This window comes from Typopeltis vanoorti, chromosome 2, assembly GCF_054136105.1.
Source record: "Typopeltis vanoorti isolate ZY-2024b chromosome 2, IOZ_Tvanoo_1.0, whole genome shotgun sequence".
NCBI lineage: Eukaryota > Metazoa > Arthropoda > Arachnida > Uropygi > Thelyphonidae > Typopeltis > Typopeltis vanoorti.
Window position 1 is genome coordinate 129,217,881 of NC_143550.1, and position 21,866 is coordinate 129,239,746.

At 37.5% G+C, this 21,866-nt stretch overlaps 1 protein-coding gene across 1 annotated transcript in view; it reads right to left on the bottom strand.

Moving 5' to 3' along the window:
• LOC150109428 (EF-hand domain-containing family member C2-like) overlaps positions 1–21,866 on the bottom strand; it is a 396,984-nt gene that overhangs the window by 122,140 nt on the left and 252,978 nt on the right. The window contains exon 8 of the mRNA XM_090402356.1: positions 19,734–19,896. Coding sequence (XP_090258482.1) covers positions 19,734–19,896 — 163 coding nt within the window. The remainder of the gene's footprint in view (positions 1–19,733; positions 19,897–21,866) is intronic.

The window sequence follows — 21,866 nt, forward strand, 5'->3', positions numbered from 1 at the left end:
CATCTAAGGCACTTTGTGCCATATCAATCCACCTATATCTTGGTCTTCCTCTGGGTCGTTTTCCTGCCAACCTGGCAGAGAACACTTGTTTTGCTCTTTTCTCGCCCATTCTGTTTAGGTGACCATACCACCTGAGATTAGCTCTGCTAATGCATTCCTGGATGCTGACAATGTCAAGTTCTTTCCTAATATCCTCGTTTTTAATATGATATTGCCATTGATGCCATCTGTTCATGCCTATAATCTTTCTCAGGACTCTCATATCTGCGGTCTCTAGTCTTTGGTCAAGTGTTTTACTTCTGACCCAGCTCTCAGATCCATTAGTTAAAACTGGTTTGAACACTGTCTTGTATACAGCTAATTTAGTGTTCTGACTAATTTCTCTCTTCTTCCATATGAATTTATTCAATTGACTTCCCACCATACCAGCTTTGCTGATTCTGTTGTCTATTTCTATATTTAATTTACCATCTTCAGTAAAAATCGTGCCTAAGTAGCTGAAATGTTTTACTTGTTCCACAGGTTCTCCATTCACAACACAGTTGACATTTTCAATGGTTCTGCCTATTTTCATTGTCTTTGTCTTTTTATTGCTGACCCTTCGTACCATATCTATTACAACAGCTATTCAATTTAGTCAGAGAATCTTGCAGACTTGTAGCGGATTTATTTAGAAGTATCACATCATCCGCATAAAGCAAAGGGCTGACATTAACATCTCCAATTTTGATATCATGTTTAATACCACTTTCCTTCATAATGTGATCCATATAGATAATGAATAACAGCGGGGATAATGTACATCCTTGTCTCACACCAGATTTAACATTAAACCATCTTCCTGTACTTCCTTCAATTCTAACTGCTGACTTACAACTCAACTAAAGACTAAGTATTGCTTGATATAATGCCCCATTGACACCATATATAACTGCAGCGTATTGAATAGCTTCTCTCTTGGCACCTTATCATATGCCTTTTCCAAATCAACAAAACTTAAATACAGATCTTTGTTATATTCCCATGCTTTCTCGACTATTTGTCGTAAAGTGAAGATCTGATCCTGACAGCCTCTATTTGGCCTGAATCCAGCTTGTTCTTCACCCAGCTTTTCTTCCACAATTCTTCTCAACCGTTTCTCAAGTATACTTGCATAGATCTTACCAGGAACACTCAGTAGTGAAATACCTCTGTAATTCTCACATTCAGTTTTATTTCCCTTTTTATATATGGGTGCTATGAGAGCTCTACTCCAATCATCTGGAATTCGTCCCTCTGTCCAGGCTTTCTGAACTATGCAGTGCAGCCACTGTAAGACTCTTATACCACCATACTTCAGCATTTCGGGTCGAATATCATCTACTCCAGCTGCCTTTCCACATTTCAAGCCTTTGATGGCTTTTTCTACTTCAAGTATGGATATGTATTCCTGACTGCATGCCTGATCAGTGTTTTTTACCACTGTGCTGTCATCACTGCTTGTTTCATTTAACAGCTTTTCAAAGTAATTACTCCATACTTCAAGGATATCTTTTTCTCCAGTTTTCATGTCACCTTTATCATCTCTAACTCCTTTTATAGCACTCTTTCCTCCATTCCTAAGCTTCTTCAACAACCTCCAGAATATTTTACCACCTTCTTGATATTTATTTTGTATATTCTTGCCAAAGTCCTCCCATGACTTTTGTTTAGCTAGTTTTACACAGTGTTTAGCATTCTTGCATTTGTCTCTATATTCTCTAAGAGCACAAGCTGACTTATTTGACAGGAACTTTTGATATGCTTTCTTCTTTTCCTTCACTGCTGTCATATTGAATTTTTGAAATTAAAAGAAATACAAATGCAAAAGGAGAAGAGGATAAACACTGATAAATACGTGATTACAGCTCTGCTGACGTGAGTGAAATGATCGCAACTCAGCCTGGGTCACTCAGCTAGTGGGCAGCGCCAAGCAGGGTCCGGCTGACGCTCTGCAGCGTACCGTGTATGAATGAAATTCTAGCATTGGACATATTAAATGGAAACAATTAAGATAATGTGTATGTGCAAAATTGCGTTCTGCAAAGCCACGCTCGGCAAGGGTTTACTGTACTTTGTCCCCCTCCTAATACTACCAAGAATACATTCAGAAAATTTTGATGTCTTTTTTTTAAATGTTAATGTTATCTAATTAAACTTTCCTAATAGCAGGGTCTTCCTTGAATATTTTAATGCTTTCTACTCAACTGGCTTTTTATTCCAATTGCAACAGCAGGTAAAGAGCCAAGACTCATTAACTAATTATCTCACACAAATTGTTCACATGTCTTCTTGCCTTCTTGAATATCAGATAACCCTAACCAGTCATCTGATACTCTACATCTCTTCTCATCAATGATTCTTCTAAGTAAGTATATTGTGGAGGTTGTGTCTTTAGGGAATTCAAATCATAATACAATGTTGGTTTTTCTTCCCACAGAACAATATCCACACCACTCTCATCCAAGTGTTGTCTGGAATGATAAGAATGCTAAGTGAGATAATTTTCATGATTTCTATACCTAATTTTTGCCAACCTGGTTGGCTGAGTGGTTAGCATATCCGCTCTCCAGCCAAAAGGCTGCAGGTTCAAATCCCGCCATGAGTATGGAATGTTTATGATTGTCTGTGGAAATGCTAGCAGTGGTGGTGGTGGTGGTGGTTAGCGGTAGATGTCGTTGGTGTAATTGCAGTTAGTTGTAGTTGGTGGATTGAGTGGTTGAAACAGAGAGTTGTAGAGTAGGTGTCCTCTCTTGATGAGTCTTTGCGGCCTGGATCGCCAAGTGGTTAGGGTATCCGCTCTCTGGCAAAAAGCTACGGATTCGAATCCCACTGTGGGCATGGATGTTTGTGATTGTCTTGCATAAATACTAGTGGTGGTGGCCTGTAGATGGCATTGGTGTAGTTGCGGTTAGAATGAGCTGCAGAGTATAAAGAGGGTGTGAGTAGGGGGCAGGGTTTTTTTCGTGCAGAGTTATAAATGATTGGAATGCCTTGCCTGAGAATGTGGGTCTGCAAGGAGTTTGAATGTGTTCAAAGCATGGTATGATGAGCTGTGTGTGTGTGTGATAAAAGGACCTCCCAGATGAGGTTTTGACTCCATGAGGTCTTGGGGTAATAATAATAATAATAATAATAATAATAATATACACTTGGTGCAAATGTCTTTGGAGTACTAAATATAGATATCATCATCACCATCAAATTTCTAATAAGTACCCTCAAGTGGTGTGTACAGGATATGATAGTACCACATGAAAAACTTATATCAGCACTAACTTTCTATCTAAAATTTTCCTCCAAATCAATCTGTTGCCTGTCAAGACTCACATGATCAGATCTTATATTTCTGTCTTCTAAGGCACTTTTTGCTGTATCAATCCACCTATATCTTGGTCTTCCTCTGGGTCTTTTTCCTGCCAACCTGGCAGAGAACACTTGTTTTGCTGATCTTTCCTCTCCCTTTCTGTTTAAGTGACCATACCACCTGAGATTAGCTCTGCTAACACATTCCTGGATGCTAACCATGTCCAGTTCTTTCCTGATATCCTCGTGTTTAATATGATATTGCCATTGCTGCCATCTGTTCATGCCCCTATCTTTCTGAGAGCTCTCATATGTGTGGTCTTTGGTCAAGTGTTTTATTTCTAACTCAGCTCTTAGATCTATAAGTTAAAATTGACTTGAACAGTGTGTTGTATACAGCTAATTTAGTGTTTTGACTAATTTCTCTCTTATTCCATATAAATGTTTTCAGTTGACTTCCTACTATACCAGCCTTGTTGATTCTGTTGTCTATTTCCATATTTAATATACCATCTTCACTAAAAATCTGTCTAAGTAGCTGAAATGTTTTACTTGTTCTACAGTTTCTCCATTCACAATGCAGTTGATATTTTCAATGATTCTGCCTATTTTCATTGTCATTGTCTTGTTATTGATGAACTTCATACCAAATTTATTACAACAGTTATTCATTTTAGTCACAGAATCTTGCAGACTTGTACCAGATTTTTTGCACTTGTCTTTTGTTAATTCAGAAACATCTTTCAACGTCATGAATCCATATGCCTTTTCCAGATCTACAAAACTTTCCTCTTGTTATATTCCCATGATTTCTCAACTATTTGTCGTAAAGTGAAAATCTGATCCTGACAATCTCTATTTGGCCTGAATCCAGCTTGTTCTTCACCAAACTTACCTTCCACAATCCTTCTCAACTGTTTCTCAAGTATACTGGCATAAATCTTACCAGGAACAATCAGTGGAGAAATACCTCTGTAATTTTCACATTCAGTTTTATTTCCTTTCTTATATATGGGTACTATGAGAGCTGTAATCATCTGTAATTTGTCCCTCTGTCCAGGCTTTCTGAACTATGCAGTGCAGCCACTGTAAGACTTTTATACTTCCATACTTGAGGAGCATTTCTGGTCAAATATCATCTACTCCAGCTGCCTTTACACATTTCAGGCTTTTGATGGCTTTTTCTACTTCAAGTATGAATATGTATTCCTGATTGCATTTCACTGAATGCAATCAGTGAAAAAACACTGATTGCATTCAGTGTTTTTTACCATGCTGTCATTGCTTGTTTTATTTAGCAATTTTTTGAAGTAATTACTCTATTTCAAGGATATCTTTTTCTTGATTTTTCATGTCACCTTTATAATCTCTCATTCCTTTTACAGCACTCTTTCCTCCATTTCTGAGTTTTTTCAACAAACCAGGTGACCAAATCTGGGCACAATAGTCCATGTGTGGCTTAATCAAAGTCTTATACAATAGAACAAGAATCTCCCTACTTCTACACATCAGTGTCCTCTGCATCATTCCCAGAAGCCTTTGTGTTGTCTTCACAATTTTGGCTATGTTTCCCCTAAATTTCAGATCCTTATCCACTATCACCCGCAGATCTCTTATTTCTTCCACCTTCAACAATATATCCTCACCAAGCATAAATTCTGCATCCCATCTTTGATTTCCAAATTTTAAAACCTTACATTTTGCAACATTGAACTCACATCCCCATTTCCGTGCCCAATCATTCAATTTATTCAAGTCTTCTCGTAAGGCCACAACATCTTCACTACTCTTCATTGTTCATCCCAACTTTGCATCATCTGCAAACAACTGAATATCTCCATCCAAATCTTCACCTATATCATTAATACACAAGTTAAACAGTAATGGCCCCAAAACAGACCGCTGAGGCACTCCACTAGTGACTTTCCTTTTCCTGGATATCGCTCCCCCCATACACAACTTGTTGATACCTATCAGATAGACAGTCTCCAATCCAATGCATTAATCATTCAATTTATTCAAGTCTTCTCGTAAGGCCACAACATCTTCACTACTCTTCATTGTTCATCCCAACTTTGCATCATCTGCAAACAACTGAATATCTCCATCCAAATCTTTACCTATATCGTTAATATAAAAGTTAAACAGTAATGGCCCCAAAACAGACCGCTGAGGCACACCACTAGTAACTTTCCTTTTCCTGGATATCGCTTCCCCCATACACAACTTGTTGATACCTATGAGATAGGCAGTCTCCAATCCAATGCATTAATATAATATCCAACCCCATCTTTTCTAGTTTGACTATCAATTTATCATGAGGTATTCTATCAAAAGCATTTGCGAAATCTAAGTATATTTCTGTGTATCCTTCTCCTCTGTCCAAGGAAGCAGACACGTTATTGTAATAAGTAAGTAGATTACTAAAACATCACCTCCATTTAGCAAATCAATGCTGTCCATCCAAGATAATACCATTGTTGTCAACCCAACTCTGGATCCTAGTTCTCACAAGCTTCTCCAACAACTTAACCACACCTGATACACAGATAGGCCTATAGTTTGATGCTTGAGTTTGATCACCTGCTTTATGAAGTGGCACAATCTTGCCCTCCTTCCACTCCTTAGGAACTTGACCGAGTGCAAGACTCGTATTAAAAAAAATATGTCAAGGCAGGTGTCAACTCCCTGGCACATTCCTTCAGAATATGTGGTGATATATTATCAAGTCCACAGCCTTATTAACATCTAGTTTACTCAACTCTCCATACACTTCTTGCTCATTACAATCAGTCTCTCATCCCCATCATCTACTGCTCTCAATCTCTCCATGAAGTCACATTCACAAGATTGAAGGACCTTTATGAATTGCTCATTAAGTATCTCGACCACATATTCTGCAACAGCTGTCTTTATACCATTTTCTTCTATCAATGTCATCCTTCCATAATCATTCTTTCTTTTGCTGGCTACATATAGAAAGAACTTCTTAGGATTCTTTTTGGCTTCATTAGCTACATCCACCTGCTGTTCATACCTCTCTTTAGGTACCCCCACCAACCAAGCCAGCGTCCTTGCCTGGTTTTTGCAGACCTCATGAAATTGGTTATTTCCACTTCTTTTGTGCTGTTTCCACAATTACCTTTTTCTCTCTATCGCATGCTTAATCTTTTTATTCATCCATCTCACAGTTACCTTATTTAACTTTCTAACACTTGGAATACACTTAGACATTGCATCTACTAGATAGTTTTTGAAAATCCCTAAAGCTGCATTGATCTCTTTTCCAGCTAACTCCTCATTCCATGCTATACCTGCAAGCTGTCTCCTGAGCTCTTCATAATCACTCCCCCCCCCCCCATTTTAGTTCCACATACACCCTTTTCTCACAGAGGTTCTCACACTGCTGGCAACCAACCAGCTAATCATCTCATGGTAACTCTCACCAATTGGTGTATGATTTGGCACCTCATTTATAATTACATCCTCTGATGAGATGACCAAATCCAAGATCATCAATCCTCGCTTGCCCTCTGTTACATACTGTCTGAGGTAGTTATCCCTCAAAAACTCAAGAAACTCATTTTCTTTACTTCCATAATAAATTTAGTTTAATCCTTTATCCCAGTGAGGATAAAGCTAAGGCTGAATATAGTGTTGTACTATCTTACCTGGGTAAGTAGTATACAACACTATATTCAGTCCTGAAGATATTTTCAGGTGCAAACTTTGTTTGCTCTCACTGGGATAAAGGATTAAACTAAATTTATTATAGTCTAACCTAGTGAAAAATAAACTTTCAACTTCTTTACTTCCAGTTGCTATCTCATCATTCCAGTCTATATTGCCATAATTAAAATCGGCCATAATGATCACCCTTTTCTTATTTGCTTGACTAATTTGATTATACATTTCATTATCACCACCATCCACATAACCTGGTCTATAACAACATCCAACCAAGTATTTAATTCCATTCTCCTCTATCTCACACCATACGGCCTCAAAGCCACTGGCACTATTTCCCTCCTGCATCTCTACTTTGTATGGACATAACTCTTTCTCTATCATCAATAGCACTCCCCCCCCTCCCTTTTTACTCCTTCTATCCTCACGAAACACATCATACCCTTCCATCTCTATTCCTATATGGATGTCGTCCTCTTCCAACCATGTCTCACTTATTCCGACAATCTTTGGATGAACAGACGCAATTAATGCAACCATTTCATCTGCCTTGTTTTGTATACTTCTAGCATTTGTATACAAACACGACAGCTCATTTCTGGATCTACAGCTAGTTCCACTGATACCATTCACTTGATGTGATCTCTCCCTGCTCGACTGGAGCCACTTCCCTTTCTGTTTATTTATTTTAAAACCCTTTTCAATTCCAACTGTTACCTCTTGATCCCAGGTCATCCCATTTCTTTCCTGTGTACACATGCTCTCACCTCTTCTCAGAGCATCCGCCTGTATCACACTGTGTACCCCTGTCCACCCTAAGCCTCCCCGTTTTCCTCCCCCCCCCTTTGCACAACCATTCTCTCATTGGAGAAGGTTCAAGTATAGTGCACTTAGCTTTTATCTAAATCTACATCTTTCTTTTATGTTTATAGTTAAGCTTAATATAGTTATGAACAAATTACCAAACATAGAAAATCAATTTAGGATGTGTTGGCAATTTTCCAAAATAGAAATATTGCATTATATCAAGCAGCGATCCATGTTTTTTTATCCCTTGCTAAACTAGTAGCCATAACTTTTGTCCAACCATGCTTCCACCTCTTCTGCACTCAAATGGATTTTACTTCATCACTAATCACAGAAAAAGCTAATTGCCAGGCTTCTTATAATCTTCAAACTTTTGGATCAAAGATCGCAGAAAATGTCCTTCTACAATTACAGACATTCAATATTTAATGCCACCTTTGATTTTTTCTCCAGAAAGAGATCAGAAGAATCTTCTCCAAATTGAATATCAAAATATCTCCTGGTCCTGATGACATCATCATCATCAAATTCCTGCCATGTACTACCCTCAAGGGGGTGTACAGGATATGATAGTACTACACGAAAAAAATTACATCATTACTAACTTCCTATCTACAATTTTCCTCCAAATCATTCTGTTACTTGTCAAGACTCCAACATTATCAGATCTTATATTTCTATTGTCTAAGGCACTTTGTATTGTATCAATCCACCTATATCTTGGTATTCCTCTGGATCGTTTTGCTGCCAACCTGGCAGAGAACACTTGTTTTGCTAATCTTTCCTCGCCCATTCTGTTCAAGATACATACCACCTGAGATTAGCTCTGCTAACGCATTCCTGGATGCTGATCTAATGAAAAATTTCCTAATATCCTCGTTTTTAATATGATATTGCCATTGATGCCATCTGTTCATGCCTATAATCTTTCTCAGGACTCTCATATCTGCGGTCTCTAGTCTTTGGTCAAGTATTTTACTTCTGACCCAGTTCTCAGGTCCATTAGTTAAAACTGGTTTGAACACTGTCTTGTATACAGCTAATTTAGTGACTAATTTCTCTTATTCCATATGAATTTATTCAATTGACTTCCCATCATACCAGCTTTGCTAATTCTGTTGTCTATTTCTATATTTATTTTACCATCTTCAGTAAAAATCGTGCCTAAGTAGCTGAAATGTTTTACTTGTGACACAGGTTCTCCATTCACAACACAGTTGACATTTTCAGTGATTCTGCCTATTTTCATTGTCTTTGTCTTTTTATTGCTGACCTTCATACCATATCTATTACAACAGTTATTCAATTTAGTCAGAGAATCTTGCAGACTTGTAGTGGATTTATTTAGAAGTATAACATTGCGAATGACTTTATGCGTCGGTTATGTATGACGAGTGGTGTGGAATTTGTGGATGTGTGGAGTGAGTTCGATGGGCGAAAGGATCTATATAAGATGGATGTCTTGCATTTGAATGGTTACGGTGTAAGGAGACTTGAGAAAGCGTTGCTGAATGTAGTGGATGTGCAAATTCAGGGAAACTAGATTTATTAAGGGGGGGGGGGTACATATACAGTCCTTAGGGAGGCAGCTGAATGTATGAATGAATATAATATGCCCGAGCGAATAAGGACAACAAATCAGAGTGGGATAGTTAATATAAGGCATCAAGGTAGGGTTGGGGCTAATGGGGGTCTTAAGTTCATGTACACTAATGCTAGGAGTATTAGGAACAAGAAGGAAGAGTTTTTGGCCATGGTTGGCATTTCCAGACCACAGGTTATTGGTCTGGAAATTGGTCTGAATCATGGCTGACTGTAGATGATATAGTTAATGGGATTGAATGTGATGGATATAGTGTGTTCAGGAATGACAGGGAGAATAAAATGGGGGGAGGAGTATTGTTGATGATAGCTGATGAGCTACAGCCAAGGAGAATAGAAGTTGAATTGCAGGATAGAGAAAAGAGCACATTTGAGGCCATTTGGTGTGAGATTGTGGCTAACAGAACTAAATATACAATTGGGTGCTGCTATAGACCAGGTGATGAAAAAGATTGTGGTGACAGTATGCACAAGCAAATAGAAGAAATGAGTGTAAGGAGGGTAATTATTATGGGAGATTTCAACTATGGTCGCATTGATTGGAGTGAGGAGAGGACACACGGGAGGAAGGAATTGGATTTTATGCTGTTATTAAGGGATAACTATCTGCGACAGCATGTAATGGAAAATACTAGGGGTCAGAGAGTGCTTGACCTAGTAATTACATCTGAGGATTTGGCTGTAACAAATATGACCACATTGCCACCAATTGGTGACAGTGATCATAGGGTCTTGACTTGGGAGGTGGCTAAAGGTGTGGAATTTTCAATTAAGACAAGGTATATGTGGAATTATCGGGCTGGAAAGTATGACAAGCTTAGGAGTTAGATTGGTTCGGTGCCATGGCATGTACAACTGCAAGTGCATGATAGTGAATGGGAGGCAGTTAAGAAGTGTTTGCATGAAGCAATGGCTGACTGTATACCTAGAGTCCGAATAAAAAATCAAGTAGGGGTTAAATGGATGAATAACACCATTAAGCTTGAGCTGCAAAAAAAGAAACAACTATGGAGTGAATTTAAGGAGAAAGGTGACCGGCAGGCACATGAATGGTATAAAGCGCAGGCCAGAAGGGTAACGAGTGTGGTAAGAAAAGCAAAAAAGGATTACGAAAGAACATTGGCCATGCATGCTAAAGGGAATCCTAAACAGTTTTTTAGATATGTAGCAAGTAAAAGGAAAAATGTACATGGCAGAATGATTTTAAAGAATGCCGATGGTAGGGAGGTAACTGAATCAGTTGATATAGTTGAGTTACTGAGTGAGCACTTTGCAAGTATATATCAACCAGGTGGTGACATTGCAAAAACGAATAAACCAGTAGATTATACGGGAATTGTGGTGAATGAAGTGGAGGTGAGTAGTCTATTGCATAACCTCAATGTCAATACATCTGTGGGATTGGATGGTATACCAGCTCGTGTCATACAAGAAGCAGCTAAAAAATTGTCAGTACCCTTGACCATTTTGTTTAATTTGAGTCTCGGGTCTGGGTTAGTCCCGAGGGGGTGGAAATAGGGGAAAATAGTTCCACTGCATAAAGGTGGTTCCAAGACTGCTGTTGTAAATTACCGACCGATTAGCATATCAGGAATCATTGTCAAGGTCTTAGAGAAATTAATCAAGAAAAGAATACAGGATTGGATAGATGAAAATGGGATATTGTATGGGAGACAACATGGTTTTGTGAAGGGTAGATCATGCCTCAGTAACTTGCTCACGTTTTATAACAAGTTGATGGCTGAACTGGATAGGGGTAATGGGTTTACAGTGATACTACTGGACCTTGCCAAGGCCTTTGATAGGATACCACATGGAATCCTTATCAGTAAACTGGAGTAGATGGGGATAGATACAGGGTTGGTGAGATGGATAGGAGGGTGGTTGAAGGAGAGATACCAGAGAGTGGTTTATTCAGGAGTGGAGTCTAAAAGACGGCTTGTGACTAGTGGTGTGCCGCAGGGCTCTGTTCTTGGACCACTGCTTTTCAATTTGTTCATCAATGATATAGGAAAGGATTTGAGAGGAAGTGTTCACTTGTGTGCTGATGATGCAAAGTTGGGTAGAGCAATTGTGAGTGCACAGGATATCAAAATTTTACAGGATGATTTGGATAATTTGGAGGACTGGGCTAGGAAAAATGGATGTCAATTTAATGTGCAAAGTGTAAGGTTTTGCACTTTGGGGTGAAAAGAATAGCAGCATTATATCGCATTGGTGGAACCGTACTCCAGGAGATTGATGAGGCCAGGGATTTGGGAGTGTTGGTGGATAGGGAATTGAAGTTCAGGGGACACATTGCAAAAGTGACTAAATCAGCTCATCAAATCACTCGGCTTCTGAAAAATACTTTAACATGCAGAGACAAACAAGTTGTTGTTCCTCTGTATCGAGCCTTGATAAGACCCCATCTGGACTACCGTGCCCAGTTATGGGCACCAGGGTTTCTTCGTGATGGGGAGGAAGTGGAGAGGATCCAGAGACGAGTGACCAAGATGATAGCAGGTCTGTGGAATGAACCTTATGAGAATAGTTTGAAGATTTGTGGGTTGCAGAGATTGGACGATAGGCAAAGGAGGGGTGATATGATTGAGACATTCAAATTACTGAAGGGTTTCTATAAGATTGATCCAGAAGATATTTTTGAAAATATGACTGGTGGTGGGAGGACTAGGGGCCATGCATGGAAGCTGGTTGACAAGGGTGTTAGAGCTAGGTTTTTTACTTGGAGAGTGGTGAATGAGTGGAATAAGCTTCCAGAGTCTGTTGTGGGTGCTACGACCGTGAATGAGTTCAAAGCAAGGCATGATAGATACTGTGTCAATGTCGAATAGTTGTTCTTGACATGATGTTAGGGCCTCCCTCGATGAGTCTGTCGACTCCTTGGAGTTTCCTGGAACAATAATAATAATAATAATAATAATAATAATAATAACATCATCCGCATAAAGCAAAGAGCTAACATTAACATCTCCAATTTTGATATCATGTTTATTACCACTTTCCTTCATAATGTGATCCATATAGATAATGAATAACAGAGGGGAAAATGTACATGCTTGTCTCACACCAGATTTAACATTAAATCATCTTCCTGTACTTCCTTCAATTCTAACTGCTGACTTACAACTCAAATAAAGACTAAGTATTTGAAATGCCCTATTGACATTTCTCTGATTATTCTAAAGATTTGTGTTCTTGAGTTGACTCTTCTTCTATGATGACTTTTTCTTTTCTCCTATTCCACTGGGATCTATCCTGCAGACTGAAAATGAACTGATATATATATATTAGAAGTGTGCACGTGTGATAAAACAGACTGAGAATCATGGATTACTGAATGCAAACAGAATTTGAAATGAGAGGAATTTCAAATGCAATGGCATGGAGGTAGTGACATGTAGTGCTAAGAGGGATACAAGTATGAATGGAGATGATGGCAGTGTGTACATGAAAGGTAATGTGAAAGCAACAGAAAAAAATGAAGAATTCTGTATGCGGTCAGATTTTTTGAGGCTTCAAAGAGTTCTTCACAACAACAACACATGGAAGTTAGAGAGACTAGAAAAGCACTTGGCAAATATCAGGAAAGGTAAGAAATGAAACAAAAATGTGAAACAAATAATGATAAGTGCAAGAAAACAGAAACAGGATATGTGGTTTACAATAACTCTATGATTATGAGTATATTGCCATAAGTCTATTGCCAGGAGTAAGCTGAAAAAGACAGCTGTAATTGCTGTGCAGTATATTGATGTATGGGGTGATTTTGATGATTGAAAAGATTTGTACTATCGGGAGAAATTACATTTGAATGAATTTATGGAAAGTAAAGAAATGCCTTCATTAAAATGGTAAATGTCAATAGTCAGGGAAACCAGATGTATCTTGATGGTTGCATGAAACTGTGACACATGTATTAAATTAAGAGTTTGTAATTATGAGTATAATGGTGTACACATTAAGCAAAAAAAAAAAAAAAATGAAAGTAAGTCATGGATAACCCCAGGAATGGTGGAACTAGTTTGGTACAGAAAGAAAAGTGTAAACTGTAGTAAAATAGTGAAGGATTTGGTCTCCTATCATAATAAACTCTAATGCCAGAAACATCACAAGTAAAGGTGAGGAGTTCTTAGTGATGGCAGATGTAGTGGGACCAAATATTATTGGTATTAGTGAAACCTGGTTGACAGAGGAGGAGGAGGATATTGATCTAGGAAGATAATGCAAAAGGTTCAGTATATTCAAAGAAGACAGCCAAGAGAAGAAAGAAAGGAGCATTGCTAATGACTGCAGAGGAAAATCCATCTTGTGGTAGCATGAGTTATACAGGAAATGGGTTTATCTGTTTGGACAAAATACACAACTGGTTTCTGCTATAACCAGCATCATTTGAAGTGAACTGCAAACTGTATAGAAAGACAAATCTTATAGATACAAGAAATGAGGAGAGAGAGCAAGCATGCATGCAAGATGAGAAAGAGAATTTAGAGAATTACTGAGGAATAACTACCTTAAGAAGTAGCAGTACGTAATGAAATGATTATGGAGAACACTGGATCTAGTAACAGTGTCTCCTGAGAATCTATTTAATTTTTTATTTTTAATGTTAGATCCATACACGAGAGGTTGGTTGGTCAACCTATGACATGTTAGTACCATGTATGGGAAGAGGTCTGAGTAAGGAAAAACTTGTTCACATTCGATTTGGAGGCCTGTGCATTGCATTCCTTAGAAACATAGTGTGAAGGCTTTTCCGGAATGCAGCAGAAATGAAAAAGGAGGAGGCAAAACTTGTTTTCTGTGGGTTATGAGTCAGACTATGAAGGAAAGTTGGATGACAGCTACATGTGTTTCAATTATTCACAGTGGTTCTGATGAATGTTTGCCATGTTTATACAAATATTTATAGATGATGCATGCAGCAGATACTAAATATTTTTTTGTGAAAAAAAAAAAACTTTTGGAATAAGTTGGTTAGAGATGGGTTATTAATCAGTCTGATTGAGGTCTTCTCTATTGTGTTGAGTATTTTTTAGAGAACTCTTGAGGGGATACTGCCCCAAATGTTTGAGCAGTAATCAGTGGATGGGTGGATTTGTGATATGTAAGGATTAACAGCTGTCTGAAGGTAAAATAATACCATGAGCATGGGGAATTCTAATTTTTGGATGCTGAGAGGACAATGGCTGTAATGAATTTATACCAAGAGAGGGTGATACCAAACAGAGAAATCCCATCTTGGCAAGAGATTTGAATGTTGTTAAAGGTAAAACTGGAACAATATTTTTTTTTGTAGGAACTAAGACAGAACTGTTTTTGCAGGCATTGAAACTGATAAGGTTATCCAAGTCCCATCAGAGAATGGTTTAGAGATCAGAATTTAAGATCACAGACCTTGTTACTCTGTAAGTTGTGGTAGTGTGTGTGGTGCAAGGTTTATCAAGTGAGAAGGAGGAATTTAGTTTGCTGTAATCAGCAATTGGGGCAAATCATTGATATGTAGAAGGAAGAGAAGGGGTGTAAAGACAGAACATGTGGGACCCCAGCATTTGTTGCTGGGATCCGGAGAGCCATCCATCGTTCATGTGCAATATGCATCCAGTGATGAAATTGGCAACCCAGTTGCAGAAGTCATGGGACAGACCAAATGATGAGAGCTTACATAATAGACCCTTATGATAGACTTGGTCAAAAGTATCGAAGATATCACATGTAACCACTTGGGATTTGCCAAACTTTTCTGTACTACTTATCCAGAGGTAGGTGACATAAGTGAGCAGATCCCCTGTTGATTGGTATTAGCGGAATCTATATTGGCAGTTATTTATTAAGTATCTTCAAGGTAGTATAGGAGTTGGGTTTGATGGTAAGGATTTATCCCTTTTCTTAGAAATGGGTTGTATATGAGCTAGTTTCCAGGGTGTAGGGCAGATACCAGTAGAATAAGCATAAAAAAGTAACATAGGACAGGAGTCAATTCTGAAGTGCAATTCTTCAGGACATATTATGGCTGTCAGGACCAGGAAACTTTTTGGTATCTAATTTGAACATGATTTTTCTGATCTTTAATTTATCTGATCTATTCTAATCTATTTTAGATCTTGAAAGAAGGATTTCTGCTACCCTAGATGATGAATTACTGGATATCGTTCTTTGTGTTTCTAAACAATCTTTAGCCTGTTCTTATGAAAGACATTCCTGTAAACTGATGTAAAAATATGAATCTTTTAACCGTAAGCAAGAAAAAAAAAATACTCCTGACAACACTACCACTAATAAATGGATTGTGAATATTTCTGGTCACCCATTATCTGATGCTGAAACTAGTGTATTAGCTAAAGGCCACGACTTTGCTATGGTACCAAAATGCATCCTGTATCTTGAATTTTTGCATAACATCGAACACAATCTGTCCTGGACTTTCCAGTAAAGATGCTAATAAACTACACTTTGAAGTTGCTGCTTCACTTTTTAAAAGCAAATTACCACCATGTAATTTATCGTGTGCTGAAACCCGGGTGCTAGTTTCATTAAAGAAAAAATAGCAATATATCTATTTTGAAAGCAGATAAAGGAAAGTGGTAGTGGTAATGGATAAGGCTGACTATGAGAGAAAAACAGACTGCCTTTTATAGGATACCTCCACCTATCAAGAAATTAATTATAACCCTACAAAAATGCAAATCAGACAATTAAATAAGCTGCTTGATGAAGTTGTGAGCTGGGATCAAAATACTGTGAACCAGTTGTGCATTCATTTTGGAAGAAGTGCTCGTTTATATGGCTTCCCAAAAATTCATAAAGAAGGTTATCCACTAAGACCCATCGTGAATTGTATTGACTCTCTCACCTATAGAATTGCTAAATTTCTGTCACGTTTACTAACTGCCCACACTGGACAATCCAGATCATGCATCAAGAATTCCATGCATTTTCTTGAAAAAAATCAAGGATATTCAAATGCAAGAGTCTGATTTGTTACTCAGCTTTAACACTGTTTCCCTTCTTTACCAATATTCCATTATCTGACACTGTTAATTTACTATATGCTGATTACCCTCCTGATATTGCAAAGATTTTTGAATTTGTTATACAATCAGGATATTTCAGCTGGAAAAACAAGATCTATAGATAAGTTGAAGGTACTGCCATGGGTAGTCCTCTGTCTCCACCATTGGCAAACTACTTTTTAAACTATCTAGAAGATGCCTTGTTCTCATCCATTCATCCCCAATCCTTTCATTGGTTTTGTTATGTTGATGATGTCTTTGCTATTTGGCCTCATTCTGAAAATGAACTTACCACTTTCCTACAACAGATCAACAACCTTCATCCAAGCATTCAGTTCACCATGGAAAAAGAAAAGGCTGATAGCTTACCATTCTTGGACATCCACCTTACATGCATAACCTGCTGTAATTTATCAAGCAGTGTTTATTGAAAACCTACCTTTACTTTATAATCAAGTCTTTAATCAATAGAGCATATAAGATATGCTCCTCTCCCTCAAGCTTACAACAAGAACATCTCACTATCAAAAAAAGTTAATGGAATTTAATGGCTACAACCCTAATCAAATCTAGGTAGATAATTGACTCCTATGTTCCAACACCTCAGGATTCTTCAACAGACTGCAGGGTTCCAATCCCTTATATAATCATATAAGTTTATATAAGCTTATATAAGTTTCTGCTGAGGGAAGTGATGAGAGGAGGCATGTAAGTATCTGCCTATATGAGTTGTTTTTCAAAAAATAGAAAATCTGAGACAATTAGGCATCCTAGTAATCTTTACATCTAAAAAGGAGAGGACACTGTCACCTCAAGTTCTGATGTGAATTTGATGTTTTGGTGGCGATTGTTCATATGATCTAGGAAGGTTTGTAAGTTCTCTGGACCATATTCCCAGATGAGGAAGATGTCATCTATGTATCGTAGCCACAGTTTTAGTTTTAGCGTAGCACTAGAAATTGCCTTTATCTCAAAGTCTTGAAAAAAAATGTTGGCTAACATTGGAGGCAAAGAGCTGCCCAAATCTTTAAACAAACTACAGCTAAGCAGCTGGTTTGTTTAAAGATTTCTCCTTCAAATAAGAAATAGCCGGAGTTTACACTATCCATTAAGAAGGAGAAAATTTTTTGGAGAGTAGGAGATTGAGGACTTCTTCAGTAGGAACATTTGCAAAGAGAGAAACAATATCAAAACTGACCATTCTGTGAGACTCCTCAATCTCCTAAAAAACAAACTCTCCAAAAATATTTTTTCCTTATTAATGCATTGTGTAAACTCTGGTTATTTCTTATTTGAAGAAAAAAAATCTTTAAACAAACCAGCAGCTTAGCTATGGGCAGCCCTTTGTCTCCAGTGTTAGCCAACATTTTTCTTGAAGACTTCGAGATAAAGCCAATTTCTAGCGATATACTAAAACCAAAACTGTAGTTTTGATACATACATGAGATGAATAATATATGAATAATATATGAATAATTGCTGCCAAAACATCAAATTCACATCAAAACTTGAGGTAAACGGTGGCCTCTCCTTTTTTAGATGTAAAGATTACTAGGATGCTTATTTGTCTCAGATTTTCTATTTTTTGAAAAACAATTCATACGGACAGATACCTACATGCCTCCTCTCATCACTTCCCTCCACAGAAACTTGGAATTATCACCACTCTGGCTCATCGGGCAAGATCTCTAATTTCAGAAGAAGAAGATCTTCAAATCAAACATAACCACCTCAAAAGTATTTTCTTAAACAACAGCTACTCACCTCAAAGCATTTCTCACCTTCTACATGCACATCTCCAACCTCGGCAAGAAGATAACTCAAACCCTATTGCACACATTCAATTACTACATAAGTTCTCTATCACACAAAGTGGCGAAAATTATGAAGAAATTTAATATTAGAACTTACTTCACTACCCTACCAAAGCTTCGTTCTTTCTTGAGTCAACCCAAGCTAAAACATTGGCTTGGGTTGACAACTGAAGTTGGTGATTACCCTCACCAACTTCAGTTCCCAGGAGTATATAAAATCATCTGTAGTTGCGAGAAGCAGTATTATGGGCAAACAGATAAGTCTATCTCACTACGATTCGAAGAGCATCAACACGATATCTCTTACAACAGAACCCATGCAAGCGCCCTCTCCAGTCATGTCTTTTTCTCTACCAACTCTAATTTTGAAGAGTGTCAACACCAGATAGACTGGAATCTTACTACAAATATCCATAAATGCCCTGATGAACTATAAAGATGCATCTTAGAATTGAAAGAAATAGTTCTGGTGCCCTCTCCAGTCATGTCTTTTTCTCTACCAACTCTAATTTTGAAGAGTGTCAACACCAGATAGACTGGAATCTTACTACAAATATCCATAAATGCCCTGATGAACTATAAAGATGCATCTTAGAATTGAAAGAAATAGTTCTAGCTCCCTCACACATGAACAGTAATTTAAGTTATAGCTTACCTGATTCACACAGTGCAGTAATTCAGTTTTGGCGTTCTCGGGATAGTTCCCACTCACTAACGCCTCACGCTAGACCTGCCACGTGGACGCCAGTTCAAACTTGACTGTTGTTGTTCCTAACTTGTTTATATGAGAAGTTCATTTTTTATCTTGCTAACTTTCCAGCTTTTTTGTGATAGTATGTACACCTGAAGAAGTCGGCATTCCAGTGAAACTAGTTGTATTCTAATTAAAGTTTTTGTCTCATCTAGTCAGTAAAATTCTAATATAAAAATGTCTACAATCCGAGTAAATACCCTTAATAATAATGATAATAATATATATATATATATATATATACACACAACGTTTTTTATGTATCAATTATGTGTGGAATTTTTACCTGTAATTTCCAGTTTGTTTAGATACTTCAATGCTTATTACTATTCTTTTCCTTTAAGAATACCTGAGGAAGGCTGTTATAAGCCGAAACTAGTCATATTATTCTTATTAAAATCTTTATAAGTTATCTCGGTTTTTAGTCATTAAATCTATGTTTTTAAAATGTATCACAACAACCGAGTAAAAGACGATTATCACACACACACATATATATATATATATATAAAACTGAAATAGCTATATATGAAGAAAATTATTCAAGGTTTCTGTATCTCAAAGCAACTTATTAATATTTGCAATAAGCTGCATATAAAACTATAAAAATCCACAAAGTGCTTAATATTATATTGATTCATTGAAATGAGGCAATGACTGTAATGTAATTTTATACCATACTGCCTTATTTTAAGATTTTAACTCTATAATAAAATATAGCAGTATACTACTAACTTGTCATGCTGATAAAATTTAATTAAATCTTTCTTTGGTGGTCTTGGTATTAAATATAATACATTTTGAAGAGAATCTTCTTCAAGTCCAAATAAATTGTGTGGAGGAATTAACCTTGGAACAGGTAAGGGTTGGAGCGATTCAACAGGAATTGGAACCATTTCTAGAGCAGGGGAAAAAAAAAAGAAGCAACATGAGACTTTTTCACTCAAATCTTAGCTTGCTTAAAACTGCGACAATATTTTCTACTTTATATGGACATTATAAATGCAATGAATTTAGTAAAACAATACAGTCATAATACCATTCATCCTAAAATACCAATTTTTTTTTTCAATTAATTTCAAAGGTGGTGAGGAAGATTATTATTATGTGGTCAGAGCCAAATAACTGAGAGGAGATTTCCACATCACCTATAAGGAATGTGGAGAATCAACTGGGCTTCTGATCTAATGTCCAATTTTCAACTTCATGTGGTGTACCAGCATTATGTGGGTAACCACAGAGTACTGAACGAATGATAATGGGCTGGTAATATGGGGTTTAGCCAGTTAAACTGTACACTCTATTAGCTTAAACTACAAATACATATGTTGAAAGTTTATTTTCACTTGGTCAGACTATAATAAATTTAGTTTAATCCTTTATCCAAGTGTGTGCAAACAAAGTTTGCGCCTGAAAGTATCTTCAGAACTGGGGTAAAGTGGTACAACACCGGCCAACTCCTTGCAAAGGTGGAGCAAGCTACCAACACTCCTATCTCAGTATCTCTCATAATGCAAAGCACATCTCCTTGCAGATATGTATAATGTTATACATTAAGGGAGGGGCCACTACCCAGACTAGTTTCGACCTTTATTGAGGTCTCTTCAGTGGGAGCCAGGCCCAAGTTGAGATACCAAGGCAGAAGCATTAGCAAGGTCATCTCCTCCTATAGGAGCTGCCAAACGGTGTGCCACCTTTTTATTAAATTACTCTGGATTTAGAGAAAGATGTTGAAAGTTTTTCTCTGTTGAAAATAAATGGGGAAAAGCCTTTTCCCATTTATTTCAACAGAGAACCAGAGTGAACAGTGAAAATTCAGAGCTCAAACTAAACATCTTGAGAAGAAGAAGAAGAAAAAAAAATCCAATATCAGAAGAACTGTAGATAGGAACCATCAATATAAGGAGTATCAATGGAAAGAAAATCAAACTTGCAGAAGAACTGGACATAATTGACCTTACTGAGACAAAGAAGATGAAAACTGGTGAGATCTTACTAAATAGTAAGTATAGGACTGATATTTGGATAATAACAGTCTAGGAAAGGAAAGAGTAGTGATACCATTCAACACCAAGCATGAAAATTAACTTCTGATTAGAAGACATTTTTAAGTGGAGTTATGTGGACAAACTTCAAAATGGGGAAATGGACAATAAAGCTTATTTGTGACTAGGGTTCACAGAAGGTGGTACTAAGAAGGAAGTGGAGGAATTTTTTTGAGTCCTTAGAACAGGCAGCTGACTAAAAGAAAATGGAAACAGTAGTCCTTGTTGGAGATCTAAACAGCAGAGTAGGAAATTAATCCCACCAGGCCCACAGCCTGCAAGTTGTCTGCAAGGAGGGAAAAAAATAATAAATCCTGGTGAACAAAAAGAAGTTAAAAAAGCAGTCCTGGAAAAGAAGAAAGCATGCCAAAAGTTCCTAGCAAATAAGTAGGGAGATGCACTAAAAGAATACACAGCAAAATGTAAGAGAGCTAAGCTATGTGTAAAAGTAGCTAAACAAAAGTCATGGTAAGACTTTATTATTATTATTATTATTTAGGTCTCCAAGGAGTCAAAAGATTCATCGTAGGAGGTTCTTCCTAGGAAACACAAAGTCTATCAAGACTCATCATGGGAGGTCCCTCTTAGGAAACACAAAGTCTATCATACCCTCCTTAAACTCATTTACTGTTCTCGATCTTGCCACTTTATCTGGCAACGCATTCCACGGTTCAACCACCCTCCATGCAAAGAAACCACTCCTTATCCTCTTGCTCACAGTTTTCTTTCGTAACTTCCAGGGATGGCCCCCTTGTCATCACTCATTCCCGCTGTTCAACCAAGCGAAAGAACTTCCCAGTATCAATCCTGTAACCACTTCTCG